The sequence below is a fragment of the Henningerozyma blattae genome, chromosome 9 (genome assembly GCF_000315915.1).
Source record: "Henningerozyma blattae CBS 6284 chromosome 9, complete genome".
Lineage (NCBI taxonomy): Eukaryota > Fungi > Ascomycota > Saccharomycetes > Saccharomycetales > Saccharomycetaceae > Henningerozyma > Henningerozyma blattae.
Window position 1 is genome coordinate 112,068 of NC_020193.1, and position 18,612 is coordinate 130,679.

The 18,612-nt window shown below is 32.6% G+C and overlaps 8 protein-coding genes across 8 annotated transcripts; 5 read left to right on the top strand and 3 right to left on the bottom strand.

Moving 5' to 3' along the window:
• Positions 1-488: 488 nt before the first annotated feature.
• Positions 489-3,806, top strand: SNF5 (Snf5p; the record flags this gene model as incomplete). Its single annotated transcript, XM_004182193.1, has 1 exon — positions 489-3,806. One exon carries the CDS (start codon positions 489-491, stop codon positions 3,804-3,806), a length of 3,318 nt encoding a protein of 1,105 aa, XP_004182241.1.
• Positions 3,807-4,387: 581 nt separating this feature from the next.
• On the bottom strand, positions 4,388-5,281 carry CTP1 (Ctp1p; the record flags this gene model as incomplete). The annotated part of the gene is made up of 1 exon (XM_004182194.1): positions 4,388-5,281. One exon carries the CDS (start codon positions 5,279-5,281, stop codon positions 4,388-4,390), a length of 894 nt encoding a protein of 297 aa, XP_004182242.1.
• Positions 5,282-5,921: 640 nt separating this feature from the next.
• HFD1 (hexadecenal dehydrogenase) lies at positions 5,922-7,577 on the bottom strand (the record flags this gene model as incomplete). Its single annotated transcript, XM_004182195.1, has 1 exon — positions 5,922-7,577. The coding sequence occupies one exon, from the start codon at positions 7,575-7,577 to the stop codon at positions 5,922-5,924; it is 1,656 nt and encodes a 551-aa protein (XP_004182243.1).
• Positions 7,578-8,599: 1,022 nt separating this feature from the next.
• On the top strand, positions 8,600-9,865 carry TBLA0I00670 (uncharacterized protein; the record flags this gene model as incomplete). Its single annotated transcript, XM_004182196.1, has 1 exon — positions 8,600-9,865. The coding sequence occupies one exon, from the start codon at positions 8,600-8,602 to the stop codon at positions 9,863-9,865; it is 1,266 nt and encodes a 421-aa protein (XP_004182244.1).
• Positions 9,866-10,031: 166 nt separating this feature from the next.
• Positions 10,032-11,876, bottom strand: TBLA0I00680 (transcription activator GCR1-like domain-containing protein; the record flags this gene model as incomplete). The annotated part of the gene is made up of 1 exon (XM_004182197.1): positions 10,032-11,876. One exon carries the CDS (start codon positions 11,874-11,876, stop codon positions 10,032-10,034), a length of 1,845 nt encoding a protein of 614 aa, XP_004182245.1.
• Positions 11,877-12,416: 540 nt separating this feature from the next.
• FOL3 (dihydrofolate synthase) lies at positions 12,417-13,709 on the top strand (the record flags this gene model as incomplete). Its single annotated transcript, XM_004182198.1, has 1 exon — positions 12,417-13,709. The coding sequence occupies one exon, from the start codon at positions 12,417-12,419 to the stop codon at positions 13,707-13,709; it is 1,293 nt and encodes a 430-aa protein (XP_004182246.1).
• Positions 13,710-14,269: 560 nt separating this feature from the next.
• On the top strand, positions 14,270-15,661 carry TBLA0I00700 (uncharacterized protein; the record flags this gene model as incomplete). Its single annotated transcript, XM_004182199.1, has 1 exon — positions 14,270-15,661. The coding sequence occupies one exon, from the start codon at positions 14,270-14,272 to the stop codon at positions 15,659-15,661; it is 1,392 nt and encodes a 463-aa protein (XP_004182247.1).
• Positions 15,662-16,204: 543 nt separating this feature from the next.
• On the top strand, positions 16,205-18,526 carry OCT1 (metalloendopeptidase; the record flags this gene model as incomplete). The annotated part of the gene is made up of 1 exon (XM_004182200.1): positions 16,205-18,526. One exon carries the CDS (start codon positions 16,205-16,207, stop codon positions 18,524-18,526), a length of 2,322 nt encoding a protein of 773 aa, XP_004182248.1.
• Positions 18,527-18,612: the final 86 nt, after the last annotated feature.

Here is an 18,612-nt window from a genome sequence, read left to right on the forward strand (position 1 = left end):
GGTATTTCCTTTTTGTCCCTAAAAAATTATGTGTCCCTTGAACCAAATTGAACAGACTAATATCTATTCTTCTGATTTTTATATTTTTTTATAAAGATTAAATCTTATATTAAGCTTCTTTTTCTCGATTTATTAGTAACTTATTTTTAACCCAACTAAAATTAACGCTTGCACGCTCATTTTTTTTCTGTCCTTTAATTTCGGAAACCTGAAGATTATATTTCCACGAAAATAAAAGACGAGTAAGCTAAAAAAAACATAGGTTAATAAACAACTGAAGGACGACATTTAGAAAAATAATCGGTAATTGAAGATTTAAGTCAGATCATTACACGATTTATTATATCTTAAAATCTGTGTGCTCTGTTCCTAGAAAAAAATTAAAAGCTAAAAAGAAATAAATCAAAACGTAATCTGCATTACTAATTACACGCTTTTTTTCTAAATTTGAAAAATAAAATACTCATCTCAAAGAAATATTTAAAGAAATGGATAACCCTACAGTTCCTATATCAAATAATAATGGTAATTCTAATAATAATAACACTAATGCAAATGGTAGTAACAACCAAAATAATGCAATGAATAACGGAAATATGAATGAAGCCAGCAACAACAATCAAATGCGTAACACGTCAGCTCCTGGGCCGGGCCAACAAAATCCATTTACAAATATTGGAACACCTTCATTTAATATTAACCAAATTCCTAAACATATTTTACAAAATTTAAGTCCCAGTCAATTACAGATGATTCAACAAAGGCATAAGCTGCTATTAATGGCTCGAATCCAACAGCAGCAGCAGCAGCAGCAGCAACAAAATGGGCCACAGGGTCAAAATCAGCAAGGCCAATCACAGCAAATGCAAGCTCAACTTCAAGGTCAGATGCAACAAATGCAGACACAGAATCGGGGCCAACCACAACAAATACAACCACAGCCCCAAAATCAACCGCCGCAACAACAGCAACGTCCTCAGCAACAACAACAACACCAACAACAACGTTCAATGCAATCCTCTCCACAGATCCCTCAACAACCTCTTAAACAAACACCAGACATGAGATCACAACAACAGCAGTTGCAAATTCAAGCAAAGCAACAATCTAGTAAAAGCATGAGAAATACATCTAGGAGTCCAAGAACAATGCAAAGTACTATTCAATTAAACCAATCTCAAAATAGTAGGGCAGGTCAAGCTCAAAAACAAAAGCCAAGGCAAAAACAACCTCAATCTGTTCAGCAACCAATTCAACCTTCTCAACAAATGCAAAACCAACAACCAAATATAAATCAGAATCTTACTCCAAATTCAAATCCCACTCAGAGCCAACCTGCAAATTCAAACCAAACTAATCCTTCCTTGAACACGAACCAACAGATCAATTTGCCACCTCAGATCACACAATTTCCACTACCTATTCAACAACAGGTTTTGAATTCTTTAAAACGTGAAGCAATTGAAAGAAATAATCCATCGGTAGTGGCTGCTATTACTTTAGCGCAGCAACAACTACAACAGCAAATGCAACAACAACTTCAAACACAGCAGCATCAATTGCAAAATCAATTGCAAAATCAATTTCAGCAGCAGCAACAGCAGTTAAACCAGCAACAACAAACACCATCTCAACAGCCAATTGACCAACAACATCCACAACAGCAGCAACAAATACCGAGTCAAACATCGAACTCTAATCAAGGTATATTCCCACAACAAGCTCAACAGCAACCTGTACCGCAACCAATTCAAATTCAAGGACTAAAAAATCAAAAGAGAAACGGTTTTGCTCAACAGCAAAAAAATCAAGCTCAAATGCAAAATCAATTGACTCCTCAGCAGCTACAGGCGCAAATACAACTACAGCATCAACAAGCTCAGCAAATGCAACAAATGCAAATGCAGCAGCAGCAACAACAACTCCCTCAACAACCTCCGCAACAACCTGTGCAACATCTTCCACAACAGCTTCCACAACAATCTCAACAACGTTTACAACGTCAATTATCGCAAACACAACTGAAACCAAAGAAAAAGTCAAAAATAAGTACTCCTAAAGTTCAAAAATCAATGCCTAATTTAAGCGTTCAGAATCCACAGATTTTAAAGCCTGGTATAATGTCGAATGCATCTGTACCCAATCCAAACATGAGTATTTCATCTGGTAATACACCTTTATCTATGCATCCAACTATTCCTATGAATGGGCCAATACCTGATTTAGAGATATTGAAGGAAAAGGGTATGTTAATGGGTATTCCATCATTAGAATTACCTGAAGTTCAAAAAATTAAATATGACCCACCGCAAGAAAAATTACCATATCAAACTTACTGGTCAGATCAAGTAGATGATCCATCAACGGATTTATTGCTGTATGAACAATTCATTACAAGAGATAAACTAAATAAACTTGAAAGATCCAAAGCAGTGAATGGCTATGAGCCATTTAGTATATATGGATTTAGTAATAAGGAATATCTTGGTAAAATGTGGCATACTCTGAAATATTATCAAGAATTAAAAGAAACGCGATTAAAATCGATAACTAATACTAATAATAAAATTCCATCAGCTTCTATCTGGGGTAACGGTTATTCTGGTTATGGGAATGGTACTACCAATACAGTAACTAAGATAGTTTCTGGTATTTCTGAAGATTCACGGTCAGGTATTTTTATGGATAAAAGAAAGATTTATAACCAAGCAATGAATGAAAAATCAGAAGATTTAGTCCCGATCAGATTAGAATTTGATTATGAGCGTGATAAATTTTATTTGAGAGATACTTTGTTGTGGAATAGAAATGAAAGTATAGTAAAAGTTGATGAATTTGTAGAAGATATGTTAAAGGATTATAAATATACAGAAGAAATGAGGAGCCAAATTAGTGAGCCAATTATTCAATCCATGAAAGAGCAAATTCAAGATTTTCAATCGGATCCTTATATTTATTCTAGGAAAAATAGAATTGGAGGTGACGATTTAAGGGTCAAGATTAAATTTGATATTGTCATGGGTCAAAATCAACTAATTGATCAAATAGAATGGGATATTTCGAACCCTGATAATAACCCTGAAGAATTTGCTGAATGTATGTGTCGAGAATTATCATTACCTGGTGAATTTGTAACAGCGGTAGCTCATACCATCCGAGAGCAAGTTCATATGTATCACAAATATTTGGCAATGATTGGATATAAGTTTGATGGATCCCCTATTGAAGATGATGATATTAAGAGTAGAATGCTCCCTGCAATAACATTGGACAACGTTTATAGAGTACCATCAGATTCCAAACATTATACACCCAATTTATTGTATATTTCTACACCAGAATTAGAAAGACTAGATAAAGATAAAGATAGGGATACAAGAAGGAAAAGAAGACAAGGTCGTTCCAATAGACGTGGCGCAGCATTAGCCTCTAGTAGCGTGAATCCGAATAATTCCAATTCTGGTTTGAACGCAACTACAACGACAATCAGTGGTCAGCTTGCATCTGAATTGATTTTACCAGATATATCTGATATTCCAAAAACATTCCGTACCCCCATTCCATCAACTATTTTACCTGGTGGTATTAATATGGGTCCATCTACAGAATCGTTCAATATAAAGACTACTACTGAATATGTTGCGAGACCAGAATTGCCACCAAATGAAATGCCACCTTGTTATGTAATTGATAATATACCTGGAAGAGTTTTGCTAATATCGATTAAGCTACCAAAAAGAAAAGCGAACTTAATCAATCAAGTTCAAAATCAAATGAACCTCCCACAAATGTTTCTAACACTTTAACTCCTATTAAGAATGATATTGTTATGACTACCGCCATCAATCCAAAATTACCACCTGTGGCAGGTCAAACTCATCAATTCTCAATTGTAACACCGGGAGAAAACATTTCTGGTGGTAATAATCAACCTTCGGGTTCTGTGCCATCTTCAAAAAGTTCATTACCTCAATAATATCCAGTCTTTTTTGAGAAATGCCAAGATTTTTTATTTTTTTTGTAATTTTTTTTTTCTCACTAGAAAAAAAAATTTCTTGTACTACTAATATTTTAGAAATTTTTAATTAATGAATATTAAAAAATTAAATAAACATTTGCATGTTATAATAATAATAATATATAATAATAATAATAATATAATAATAATATATTGATCATCGTTCATCCTTAATTTTTTTCCTTTTTAGTAATTAGTATGTAAAAGACAATATTATTGTCCAAATTATTAATTTTATAATATTATTAAAAGTCATATATATGAATATTGAAAATCATATATATAAATAGGAAATTATATATAAATATACATATATCTATCAATTGGGCGAATAATGCTCAAAACGTTTTTTTTTCTTTTAATAAATTCTCAAGCTAATATAAACATTACTTTTTCATATATTGTGAAAACAATACCACCGCTTAATAATAATCTACCTAATCTTGGAGTGGCACCTTTCCAAAAAGTCCTTAATCCTTCATCTTTATAAACTCGCACAAAACAATCCAAAGTAGATTTATATTTTGTTGAATCCAAACTTTGAATTCTTGTCTTCACTGTATCAATAGGCATCGTTGTATATACAGTGACTAATCCACTAAAAGCACCTACTAAGAAGGTCATAGCTGAAGTTAACGGTTTATCTAAAGGAGTATGAGTTAATTTTTGAACCAAAGTTTTAATTTTATTATAACAACCTAAACGTACTGCAGAATTTGCAGCTTGTCTAATTGTAACAGGTAATACACCTCTGTATAAACCTTTGAAACCTTGATCTTTACAAACATCTAAATAATTTCTTATACCACGACCATTACCACTATATTTTGGTACCGCGGCTCTTTTATCATCAATTAAAACAGTTTTAATACCTTCAAATGGAGTCACTGCTGTAACACTCTCCAAGACACCAGCACAAAACCCTGCCAATATTCCTCTTGCCGTTGTTAATTCACCAGTTTTTTTATCTTTCAAAAGATTTTTAATTGTATCAAACCCTAAGAATCTAATACCCGCCTTTGCAGTATTTCCAACAATAAAAGCGGGACAACCTACATACATATGACTAATCCCTTGGTATCTTGCAGTTTTATATATCAAAACCAAAGGATTTCTAGATGTTTTAGCAGAACGATCTAACAATTGTAATCTTGTCTTTGCGAATTCAAAAGGATAAGTGATGGAAGCTTCTACCCCACCAGCTACAGCACCAGCGATGAATGATATAGTTGGGTCAACTGTTTTAGATTTAGTGGCTGACATGCTTTATGCGAATCTTTAATTAGCTTTCCTTTTATTCCATTATGAACTTCGCACTATAATATACATATTGACGTATTATTATTATTTTTATATTAAAAAGAAAAGAATTTCCTATGAATCATTATAGGTAAATCATAAATTGATGATATAAGATTTTTTTTTTTAAAAAAAAATACGGTCCAATGGTATTTCAATATAATAAAAAGTTTCCTTTTAATGAGATTATTCCATACAAATAAGCTAGTTAATCTATTAAGAAAAAAAATGTATAACGAATTCCTGCGGGAAATAGCTGTGCGGCTGTAACTTAGGTCAAAATGTGAACTATATAATAGAAATTTGCACCGGAATAAATCTTTAAGAAATGAGTAATTTTTATTAAAATCTAAAAAAACAAATTAAGTTCAAAGTTAGAGTTAAAAAAACAACCAAACAAACTAATGCATAAAGGATATATATATAAATATATTTAAAAAAATACATACAATGAGGGTTAATGTAATATGTAAAATGAGAAAAACAAATAAACTAGCAACAATATAATTAAGCAAATAAAACCAACAGCAACATAAAAAACAAAAAATGAATGAATAAAAAGCAACAACGACGAAAAAAAAATAAAAAAATAAAAGACTTGAGTTCATGAAGATATATATTTTTTGGTTAGCAAAGAGACCATGATTAATCCGATTGGTATTAGAATGGCTTTCCACAATGGAAACTTATCGTTACCATCTCTATCGAACCAAGGCTTTCTTTCAGTAGCGATTTGAGCCAATTGTCTCTTTGTGATCGAATAAGGAGGATATCTCATTGACAAGGCTAAATCCATCCAATAAGGTTGTTTGAAAACGGTTCTTTCATGAGTGAATGCACTAAACCCATAGTTACCACCGTAGTTACCATACCCGGAAGTACCAATACCACCAAAGGGGGTGTCGGGGACCCCGACATGAATGATGGTATCACCAACCATACAATCACCTGCCCTTAATCTTGTTAGGATATGGTTGATTTCTGTTGAATTATCTGAAAAGATATATTCAGCTAATGGAGTGTCGTGGAAGGTCATGATCTTGTCAATAGTTTTATCTAGATTATCATATTTGATGATGGGTAAAATGGGAGCAAAATTTTCCTCTTTCATAAAACTATCATCCCAATCACAATCTATTAATAATGTTGGTGGGACCAAATTCAAGCCTTGCAAAGACGATTCATCGATCTTTGCTTGAATTATATTTGAGTTTGTAGTTTTCAATTTAATAGTAGTTCTTTTATAAGAGTCATCGTTAATCAAATGGGTAAATTCAGTTTGAGAATCGATCAAGGGGAACATCTCATGAAGCAATTGAGTGGCTAATTTAACGACATCTTTATAGATGGAAGAATGTACTAACAAGTAATCTGGTCTGACACATATTTGCCCTGAATTGGCAAAGGACCCGAAAAAGATTCTTTTCAAAGCTGTTTCCCAATGTGATCTATTCAAATTCTGAGTGAAAAAAGTGGGTGATTTACCACCCAGTTCTAGGACACAAGGCGTCAAACTCTTGGCTGCGGCTTCTGCCACGATGGCACCTACTCTTGGAGATCCCGTGTAAAAGATCTTGTCGAACTCTCCTGAGTTGATCAATTTTGTATTTTCTACAGCACCACCTTGAATGATTTGCACTAGCCCCGAAGGTAATTGTGATTGCTCTACAATACGTTCAATGATGTTAGCAGTATTTGGTGTCAATTCACTTGGTTTTAAAATGACCGAATTCCCACCAGAGATGGCATACACGACGGGCAATAAAGCCAAAAGAAGAGGGAAATTGAATGGTGCAATGATCAAGACAGTACCCAACGCAATATTTTGTATTTGAATATTACCAAACATACCAACAGGGGACCAGTCATTGACTTTCTTATTGGACATCCATTTGGGTAACGATTCTATTATATGTAAGATATCATTTAATAGCTTGACAAATTCTAAAGAGATAGTTTCTTGTCGTGATCTATTGAAATCCTTTTCCATAGCCAAAATGATTAGTTCTTCATTATCCTTAATGGCAAAATAGAGTCGTTTCAAAAGATTTTGACGATCTCGTATTTCGTACTTCAATGACTTATTCTCTAGAGCCAATTGTTGTTGTTTTAAATTGAAATATTCTTTGGATCTTTTAATTCTAATATCGATATCATCTAGAGGAGTGAAGCTCAACACAGAGGAAGAGATAGATTCTGTTGATGTTGATGTTGATGTTGATGTTGATGCTACTGAAGTGGATGGTGCTAATGATATCATTATTCTGTCCGCTCACTTTGTAATGATCTGATTGTGTGTGTGTATAGATACGGGTTATAATTTGCTTCGTTTATATATATATATATATATATGTATGTATATAAAAAGCTCTTAATATCTTAGATATATAATTTGACCATTATAAATTCGTAGCTCTTTATTTATATACACCAAGTTCTTAAAGGCATCCTCACTTAAACACTGGCTGGCCTTCTCTATAAAGAAATGTGGAGAAGCCTGTATCTTACTTTACACATGCCCACTTGCCCAGACATGGCCGTAGCAGCAATGTGCCCCACAGAATACGCGCAGACTACAAAACAAGAAACGTGTCGTTACCAAAAGAATGCAACAAGAAACGTGCTTGGCAGTTGGCTCTAAGAAAATTCAAGCCGCTGTTCATCCGACAATCGCCCGATGATCGTCCGAAAGCCTACGCACGTGACCAGAAAGCCTTTGTGTGACAGAAGTGATTCACGTGCTCTGCTTGCATAGCCTTATCTGCAACATGGGTGTATTTGTACGTGTATTTGTACGTGTATTTGTACGTGTATTTGCATCTGTATTTAAATTTGCAGTTGTGTTTGTGCTCGTGTGTGTGTGTGTGTTCCAGAAGGTAATAGGAAATATCTGCTGATAGGCAGAAAAAAAGTGATGAAGAACATCAGAAGCTGGCACATGAAAAGGCATTTAGTTATTGACCAAACCTAAGAGCTTTTAAATAGGTTACCATTTTTACCGTCTGATTTCGAACCTAATAACAAGTAGAAAACAAAACAATAAAAATTGGAAAAGTTATTGGCCGTAGCCGTGTTACTTTACTTCTTAGAGCAATACACACCCAAATACATACATAGATATGCACATATATATACATATATACGAATATGTAAATCGGAAAACGGATATTCGCTACCGGATAATAATTCCCCATTTGGAAACAACTGCGTCACATACTAAATTGTACTACGGCGTATTCTTAGTCATTATATCAAGCACGTCCCACCAATAGTCCCCGCGTTATGCTCTGCAGTAGTTTCTCTGTCTCCAGCGATCTCCCCCACGCGTTTCCCTTTCAGGCAACACAATTTGCAGAGAACTTGACGCAGGCAACGTTCCCACGCCGTTCCTACAGAAAGAAGCAGCCGTGGCTTCTTGGCCACTTGAGAAAAAGCTGTACAAATAGTGAAGACGCGACGCGACTCATGTATTTTTCCCAAACTGTTGACGTTTTTTCCATTTTTTCCTTGAATCACAGATTTAGAAAAAAAAAAAAAATAATGACACCCAAGATCATAATAAAAAGGGTAGCCAAGGGTTGCCAAAGGTTGCCAAAGGGAGTCAAGGGTATCCAACAGAAAACAGATTTTGAAAGTGTGACGAGTTATCTACTCTGTACAAATTGTCGAGCCTCATTAAAAATATATATATATATATATATATATTTGCACATCCACAGGCGTATTTATAATTGTATCTTTTTTGTAATGACAACCAATTCAAAATCATACCGACACACACACAAGATGTCTGAAATAATAATTTCTACTAGTGATCTGAAACTTATGAAATCTCAAAAACCATCAACTAATTTACAATCTTCACTATCCGATAACGTCCGAGTCTTTGTTCATTACATCGATTGCTATGTGGGATTTTTAAACAAATATATCGGTCTATTACGTCGACAACAATGTCTAAGATTCGAACGATCCGTGGTCATTAAGTTTGTGAAAAAAATGAGATTTGTTTCAAATAGTCTCGTCGAATTTAGAACTAAACTAGATACAAATCAATTGGATGAGTCCATTGATTCAGAACAATTGATAGTATTGATTGGATCTCAGTATTTGAAATTCATAGAGATTCTTGATTTGCTCACATACTATTTAACACAACCGTTATCGAATGAAACAATAATAAAAACATTGAATTCAAATTATATAATACCTCCCGAATGTGTCACGGTTTTCGAAGATACTAATAATCATATTTTGAAATTCATTCAATGGTTTTTAGAATCAATTAATATTAATGATTCATTTTTAAAATCAGAAGTAATTCAATTCGCCTTAAAATGGGCTCGTGAAGATGAAGTGGATTTAGAATTCACTAAAAATATGTTTTTACAAGAAATCATTCAAGTGGACGATATCGAAGAGTATGAAGAGTTATTAATCGATTGGACTAATATTTTGGTGGAAAAAGTTTCCTCACTAAGAGAAAGTTTCGAATCCACGATGGTTGTTTTAACTGATAATATTATACCCATCAAACAAAAGACCTAATAAAAAAAAATTAAGGACATTTCAAATTCACACACATATAAATATAGATATACATATACATTTATGTATTGCATGTAATAATAAAATATATTCAAAACTTTATTTAAATACACATTCAAGTATTAGTTACACTTAAAATCCGTAATGCCCCCATACAAATTCTCTTTCAAGTGGTAGACGAGTCTCCTGTGGAAGAGGGTGAATTTTCTACAGTAGTCACTCGAATAGGTTCATCTTGACTTCCTCTTATTGGAATATCACGAACCCGTTGTCTCATGGAATGAACACGCCATGGTATACCTTGATTCTTCAATATTAAACTATAATCATTCTTACAGTCCCAACGTTTAGATAAATATAAATATAATTGTGATAACGATAGACGACACGATAGCCCTTTGAATGAATTATTACCCAATCTTATATTCTCCACTATCTTAACAGCATCACGTCTAAATATAGGTGCTGTTAATCCATACTTTTCTGGATCTTCCATTAAATTCTCAATACGATTAATTATACACATCCTCTTGGCAAACAATGTACGATCTTTGGGTTCATTACGCCATTTAGGTCCATATTTCCTATCAAGACACTGCACTGATGGCTTGTTTGGTAACCCATCATAATATTCAGTAGCAACAGCATGAACAGTATAAATGTTTCGACTTAGTACATATGGCTTATTCACCATCACATCAGGCAATTCAATTGGGGGTTGTTGGTGGTTGGTATTAGATCCATATTCACCAATACCTTCATCTTCGGGCTCATCAACCATTTCATCATCTTCATCAAGATCAGATGTTCTTTCATTATCTTGATGAGTGGAAGAAGATGGCATGGAGAAAGGTGCAGTGATAGTACCATTAGAAGGCATTATAGAATTATTGTTATTGCTATTATTATTAATATTATTATTAGTATTATTGTTATTAGTATTATTCTCAATATTATGTGTGTGACCATATGCATTTGTTCTAATATTATTATTTGATTGAGGATTAACATTACGTGCCGTCATGTTATGCCTGACGGCTCTGTGAATCAATTCTAAATCAGATGGTTCTTCTTCTTTAATATAATTCCCTATACTGCTTGGAATATGAACATTTCGACGTCCATCAGTTGGGATAGTATTTAAATTATTATTGGTATCTATAAGGCTATTATTGGTAATATTATTATTGGTATCTATATGGCTATTATTGGCAATGTTATTATTATTGGTAGTGTTATTATCACTATTATTACTATTACTATTACTATTATTATTATTACTATTACTATTATTATTATTACTATTATTATTATTATTACTATTATTACTATTATTATTATTATTATTATTATTATTATTACGATCATTGCTAATTATATCAATATTCATAGGGTTCTGGGTACTGGAATGATAATAACTAGTATTGGTATCATTATCACTATCTATAATTTTTAATCTATTACCAGTAAGAATTTTTAACACTTCGTCAAATGTATTTTTCATTATTTTCACCTCTTTTCTATACTCTATTATATCATCAAATCCACTCCGAAGTGCAGTTAATCTAGATGTGGCAAACTCAGATTGAGTCTTCTCTAGAGTAGTAATTTTATCCACAAGCATTTTATTTTGTTCTTGAAGTTGTTTTAATTGATCAATTAAAAATAAAGTTAAATTATTTTGATCTTCAGGTCTCGAAGTTCCATGTATGACATTAATATTAGTATTTCGATTAGGTGAAATATGAAGCGGTGTATGTAAATTAGAATGTATAGAATGATCGGCTTGCGGAGATGGACTTATATGATTCGGTTGTATTCTAGGGACAGATTCAGAATTAACTGAATGCCTCCTCAAAGCATTTCCAAAACTCGATTCCATGGGTTGTGGCACTAGCGTGGGTAGAAGTGCAGATCTAGGAGTGGTACCACCATGACTACTCATGTCCCCATACGATCTTTCATGTGATAGATTCATATCTTCCTCACTCCCACTATTATTGAAACTCATATTTTAGCAAGCGGAATTAATATTTTATAAACAATAAAGTTCAGAATAGAAAGTATCTAAAATACTTTTATAACTTATTGGTGGATTTTAAAAACTGTATAACTTGGAATTGGGTATTTGGTTCTCTTAAAATTCATTTTCAAAAGAAGCTTTTAAACCGTATTAAATTTAACTTAAAGTGAAAGCTTATTTTTTTTATTGCTTAATTTGATTGCGCGCTTTGAAAAACTAGCGTAAACTCAAATATGTTTTGAGTAAATTATAATAATAATATCAAACCTCCAAACATTCTCAGATCAATTTATCCTTGATCGTGATATTTAATCAAAAACAGAAAAAAAATTTCTTCCAAGATATATTAAGAAAAAAACAAAAAACAAAAAACAAAAAAAACCATTGGCATTTTGTAAAAGGTAAAGATTACCACCAGCCAACCTACCCTTTTGAATCTTTCTGTAATTAACCTTATTTTTTTTAATAATTAAAAAAAAAACTAATCGTTTATTTTATAGTACGGCTAAGTTATTGTAGCAAACAATTATGTCAATTATTTTAGGTTTAACACGAGTAACAAAATTACTTAGCTTTATTGGTAATCCTGAAACACATCTACAAGTTATTCATATTGCTGGAACCAATGGTAAAGGATCCGTTTGCTCATACATATCATCTGTTCTACAGCAGATTCCAAACGCCAAAATTGGTAAATTCACTACTCCTCATCTAATACACGTTACAGATTCCATATCTGTAAACGAAATTCCGATTTCTGATGGAACCTACAGAAGGCTTCGTAAAGAAGTAGAAAACATCAATAAGTTAAATAGCTTGGAATGTACAGAGTTCGAGATTATGACTTGTACAGCTCTAAAATATTTCCATAATATCAAATGTAAATGGTGTGTTATTGAAGTAGGCTTAGGAGGTAGACTTGATGCTACTAATGTTATTCCAGGTGTAAATAAAAAGGCTTGTGGGATAACAAAAATTGGTCTAGACCATGAATCTTTTCTTGGAAATACCCTTCAGCAAATTGCATCAGAAAAGGCAGGTATTATCACAAAGGGAGTTAAATTTGTGGCTATAGATGGTACAAATGCTAAAGAAGTATTAAAAGTAGTAGAAGATAGATGTAAAGAAATTAAAGATTGCGTATTGCAAATCACTGAAGCTAATGGGTCAAATTGGATTGCTGAGACACAATCATGGGGGACGGTAAATCTATCCCATTTACCATTAAATGGCCAATATCAAATATTCAACTCAAGAGTAGCAGTCTCTATTCTTGATAATCTCCAACAACGATCATTGTTGAAGATATCTATCGATCAACTGTTATCTGGTTTCTCAAAAGTGGAATGGCCAGGAAGATTACAAGAATTTATTTATAAACACGACCTTGAAGAAGATAGTGTTTCTTTCTTAATGGATGGTGCACATAATGGGAGCGCAGCAATTGAATTGTCTAATTTTCTAAAAACAAAATATGGCCCTTCTCAACCACTTACTTTTGTTTTAGCTGTTACTAATGGCAAAACTTTGCAACCCCTGCTAGATCCATTATTATCAGCAAAAGATAACGTCGTTGTCACAGAATTTGAATCCGTTGATGGTATGCCATGGATAAAGGCTATGGATTCTACAGAATTGAAATCTAAGATTCAAGAATATACTAGCTCTATTTATATTGACGTATCAGTTCCAGAAGCTTTGAAGCATGCCTCAGAAATTTCTAAATTGAAAAATACTCCAATTGTTGTATGCGGATCTCTTTATTTATGTGGCCAAATTTTACGTTTACAAAATAACCAAACAGCAAAAAGTAACTTCTAAATATATATAAGGTAAAGAGTGCGATAACACTAATTTCTACTATAATTCCCATTATTTGCATGATATTTAATATATTTTTTATAGATTTTTATTCCCAATTTTTAATCCTTAATTTTATTTTATTGCATTTCCTAACAAGTAGTAACAATTAAACTGAATATATCAATAATTATATAATATAAGCGACCCTACTGGCTATATAAAATAGAATTAGTTATCATTTCAATAATTTTTTGTTTTGTTAATGTTAATTTTACTTAAGCTAAACCAGCAAGGAGTCGAACTGAGGATAAATATTTCCGATAGATTTCAATTATAAAAATTGTCTAATCCGTATTTAAGCAGTAACCAAATCATTTTAGCTGTCTAATGCAGGCATTTTTAATGAAAAGAATTTCATTCCTGGAGCATCCTTTCGCTTACTGAAACTATAAAGATTCTAATATATTTTTGTTTACTTAATTGTCTCTATGCTCAATTTTATTGGGAAGGTATCTTCAAAGAGAATACCGGTTGGGTTAACGAGCTCTTTTAGAAATTGCAATGGAACGAATCTATTGATGAGATGTCACATACATAAATCTTCCAACATTTTAAACGTAAATTCCTCACATATCCCACTTAGTTTTTCAGGCACCACAACTAACTTTCAACAACGTCGAAAACATTCTTTAAAATATTATTTTGGTGTGGGTGCTTTAGTCGGCCTATGCTATGGTATTTGGGAATTTACAAACACACCATCATCACCTTTTCCAACAGAAGTAGCTGACAAACTAAAAGATGCATTATGGGCAGAGAGTGAAAAAGAAAATTTTAATTCTCGTAAGGCGCTGAAGTTTTATATCAATGCATTGGAACAATGTAACATTTCAAATATGGATAATTTATCAGATGAATATACCAGTATCGAATTGAAAATCGCTGAATTATACCAAAAACTTGGTCAATTTGAAGAAGCGAATGACATGTATTTAGAATTATTAGCTAGATACTTTTCAGCCTTAAGTACTACAGACCTTGTTGAAGAGGATCGTAGAGGTACATTGATACGAAGAGATTTACGTGTGCTAATCAAATCATTAGAGACAAATAAAGACTTAAGTCTTGGTAGACGTAACCTATTAGCTCATTTACTATTGGCTCAAGAGGAAGTGTTAAGCAAATCACCTGAATTAAAGAACTTTTTTGAAAAAAGAAAGCAAAAGACTATCGATATATTTAACGGTAAATCAACAAAGGAGCCATTTGAATTTAAAACATACGTAAATGAAGAAAATATTAAAGTTAATGAGGATGGCTATATGACTCTCAATATGAACCATAATAGTTCTGCTTGGGAACCATTTAAAGAGGAGTTTTTTACTGCAAGAGATTTGTATACAGCATATTGCTTATCTGCAAAGGACATCACTGCAGCTCTTGGATGCAAAATGACTACTGTGGAATGGATGGTTATGGCTGATATGCCTCCTTCACAAATTCTTCTTTCACAAGCAAATTTAGGATCTTTATTATATCTTCAAGCAGAGAAATTTGCAGCTGAGGCAGATGAACTTCAATCGAAGTTAAATGAGGCAACTATTGGAAATGATGAATCGAGAGAGCTGGCTATTGATTTACGTACCATTTCTTCCAATAAAGAAAGATCTTTAAAGATGGCTAGCCAATGTTATGAAAGTGTTATAGATTTTGCTAAGAAAAATAAGAAGCTGCGATTTAAGATTAAAGAAGAACTAGACCCATCGGCCTCCCAGGCAATTGCATTATCTACATATGGAATTGGCGTATTGAGCATACAAAACGGATCGTTTGCTAAAGCTGAAAACCTTTTAAAGGAGGCTATCTCACTAGCTAATGATACTGGTTTTGTTGAATTATTAAGTGAAGCAAGCTTAGAATTAGATAAATTAACAGACCGTAAGGCTAAATTTTCTAACCTATCGAAATAATCCAAATTCTAATTGCTTGTTTTTGTTTTACGATTTATGTATATATGTACCATTATTTATCGCTTTAAACTGATCTATTTTTCTTAAATGTAGTAATATTGATATGCATTTTAATAACAATTTTCATAGTTTATATATATATATTTATATGATATTCCTTTTATTGCTCTACAATTGCTTTCTTTTACAATGCAATTACTAAATTAGGGAAATTTACTTAATAATTCTCTTATATTCTGGCGAAGTATCCTAAGTCTTTATAATATTTGAAAAATAAATAGCTGTATCACTTGAATCAACATCTCCAAAGTATTTCAAATTTCTTTCTTGGATTTTAATTCTATTGTTTCAAATTCAATTAGAAAATATTTTAGAGTTTCCTAACAGCATCTCATCATGCTTGGCCGGAACATTCGCTTACTCGCAACTTTAAAATATACACCTAAATCAAGCTTGAAATAAAGACTAATCTCATCACACCCATTAAAATAAAGCAGCCTCTATACCAAATAACACTCATACCATTAAATACGATCTTTAATAATGAGAGGCTCAATAGCCTTGAAGAAGATACTTAATGATTCAACGTCATTATATTTCCAAAGATTTTTCAAAACTAGCCCAGTCAGGAATATTACAAGATCTAATCCATTAGTTTCCAAAGATCTGAAAAAACAAGATTTACAAAAATTGTTTGATGATCCAAAATATTTTAACTCTATAAATAACACAGGACTTAATTCTAATACGTCGGAAAGTACTGGAAACATAATATCCACTGGTTTGTTCAAAAATCCTTTTTTGACTTCTCCTAAGGGTCTAAAAGAATTTACTCATTACTCATTATTAAATGCCTCTAATATTCTTCAACAATTAAAGAATGATGATACTTTTAATGGATTAGCCAATTACATTATCAGACTTGATCAATTAAGTGATACACTGTGCAGAGTTATTGATCTATGTGAGTTTATTCGATCGTGCCATCCAGAGAAATCATTTGTTCAAGCTGCGCAAGAGTGCCACGAACATATGTATGCATTTATGAATACATTGAATACAGATATTGCATTGTGCGATAGACTAAGAACTGTTTTGGATAATAAGGAAGTTTTGAAAAGATTGACAGATGAAGAAATTAAAGTAGGAAAGTTATTATTAGAAGATTTTGAAAAATCTGGTATTCAAATGAGTCCAGAAATTAGAGATAGATTTATTTCATTATCGCAAGATATAAGTCTAGCTGGCCAAGATTTTTTAAATAATACCTCTTATACAGAAAAAGATTATATAAAAATAAAATGTGACGAGTTCGATAAAGCTTGTGATTATCCAGCTTTAAAATATAAACTCTCAAAGGATCTTTCCGGGAAGTATTATAAGATACCAACCTATGGAAAAATACCGTATACAGCACTTCTGAAATGCAAAGATGAAGAATTACGAAAGAAATTATGGGTTGCCTTTCACAGCTGCTCAAATAAACAAATTGAGAGACTGACTAAAATTATCAAGCATAGAATTGAACTAGCTAAATTGCTGAGTAAATCTAGTTACTCAGAATATACGTTAGAAGGTAAGATGGCAAAGGGTCCCAAAGAAGTGAATAATTTTCTGAATGCTCTTCTAAAATCTATACTCCCTGAAGTTACTAAAGAACTGGAACCTATATCTAATAAGAAGTGCCTTAGCGAAGGATTCTCTCTTGAAACAAGTGAACAGTCAATTTTAAACAACATTAAGCCCTGGGATCGTGATTATTATAATCCAATACAAGCAACTAGTGAAGGTGCATATCAAATGCTCATTATGGAATACTTCACTTTAGGCAACATCATACATGGACTTTCAAACTTATTTAATAGCATATATGGAATAAGATTTGAACCTGGCAAAATTGAGGATGGCGAAACCTGGTCAAAAGATGTTAGAAAACTCAATGTCATTTCTGAAGATGAAGGGTTAATCGGAGTCATTTACTGTGATTTATTTGAAAGAGAAGGTAAATCTGAAAGTCCTTCTCACTATACAATATGCTGCTCGAGGGAAATATATTCTGAGGAACATGACCTATCTACTATTCAAACAGGTGTAAATAATAAAACTGGAAAGAACTTCCAGTTACCTATCGTCTCCTTAGTTTGTAATTTCCAAGTTACTAATGCTAAAGAATCTAGACGTATTTGTTTTCTACAACATCATGAAATTGAAACATTGTTTCATGAGATGGGCCATGCGATGCATTCAATGCTAGGAAGAACAAGATTTCAAACTATAAGCGGTACAAGATGTGTTTCTGACTTTGTAGAAATTCCAAGTATTTTAATGGAATTTTTTGCCAATAATCCTAAAGTGTTGATTGATATATCAAGGCATTATGACAGTGGTGAGAGTATAGATATCGAAGTCTTGAATAAGTACCTAGAAAATACTAAACAATTTAAAGCATGTGAAACATATTCGCAAGGTAAAATGGCTTTGCTAGATCAACGTTTACATGCTGAAAATGCAAATTCTCTAGATAATATAGATGTGGTTGAAATATATCATAACTTAGAGAAAGAACTATCAGTTCTCCCTGATACTGAAAGTAACTGGTGCGGACGATTTGGTCATTTATATGGGTATGGTGCTTTGTATTATTGCTATTTATTTGATAGAGCAATTGCGACGAAGATTTGGGAATCGTTATTCCAAAATGATCCATTTAGTAGAAAGGGAGGAAATATATTTAAAGAACAATTACTAAAATGGGGTGGATCTAAAGATCCTTGGAAGTGTGTAGCAGATGTATTGGGTGAGCCTAAATTACAATTTGGTGGCCCTGAAGCGATGGAATATATTGGTAATTCTTCTAAATTGTAAATGATTATCAAACATTTTGTAAATAGATAGAATATATTCTTGAACTCAATAACAAGAGTTATTTTAGAATTGTATTATATAAACCT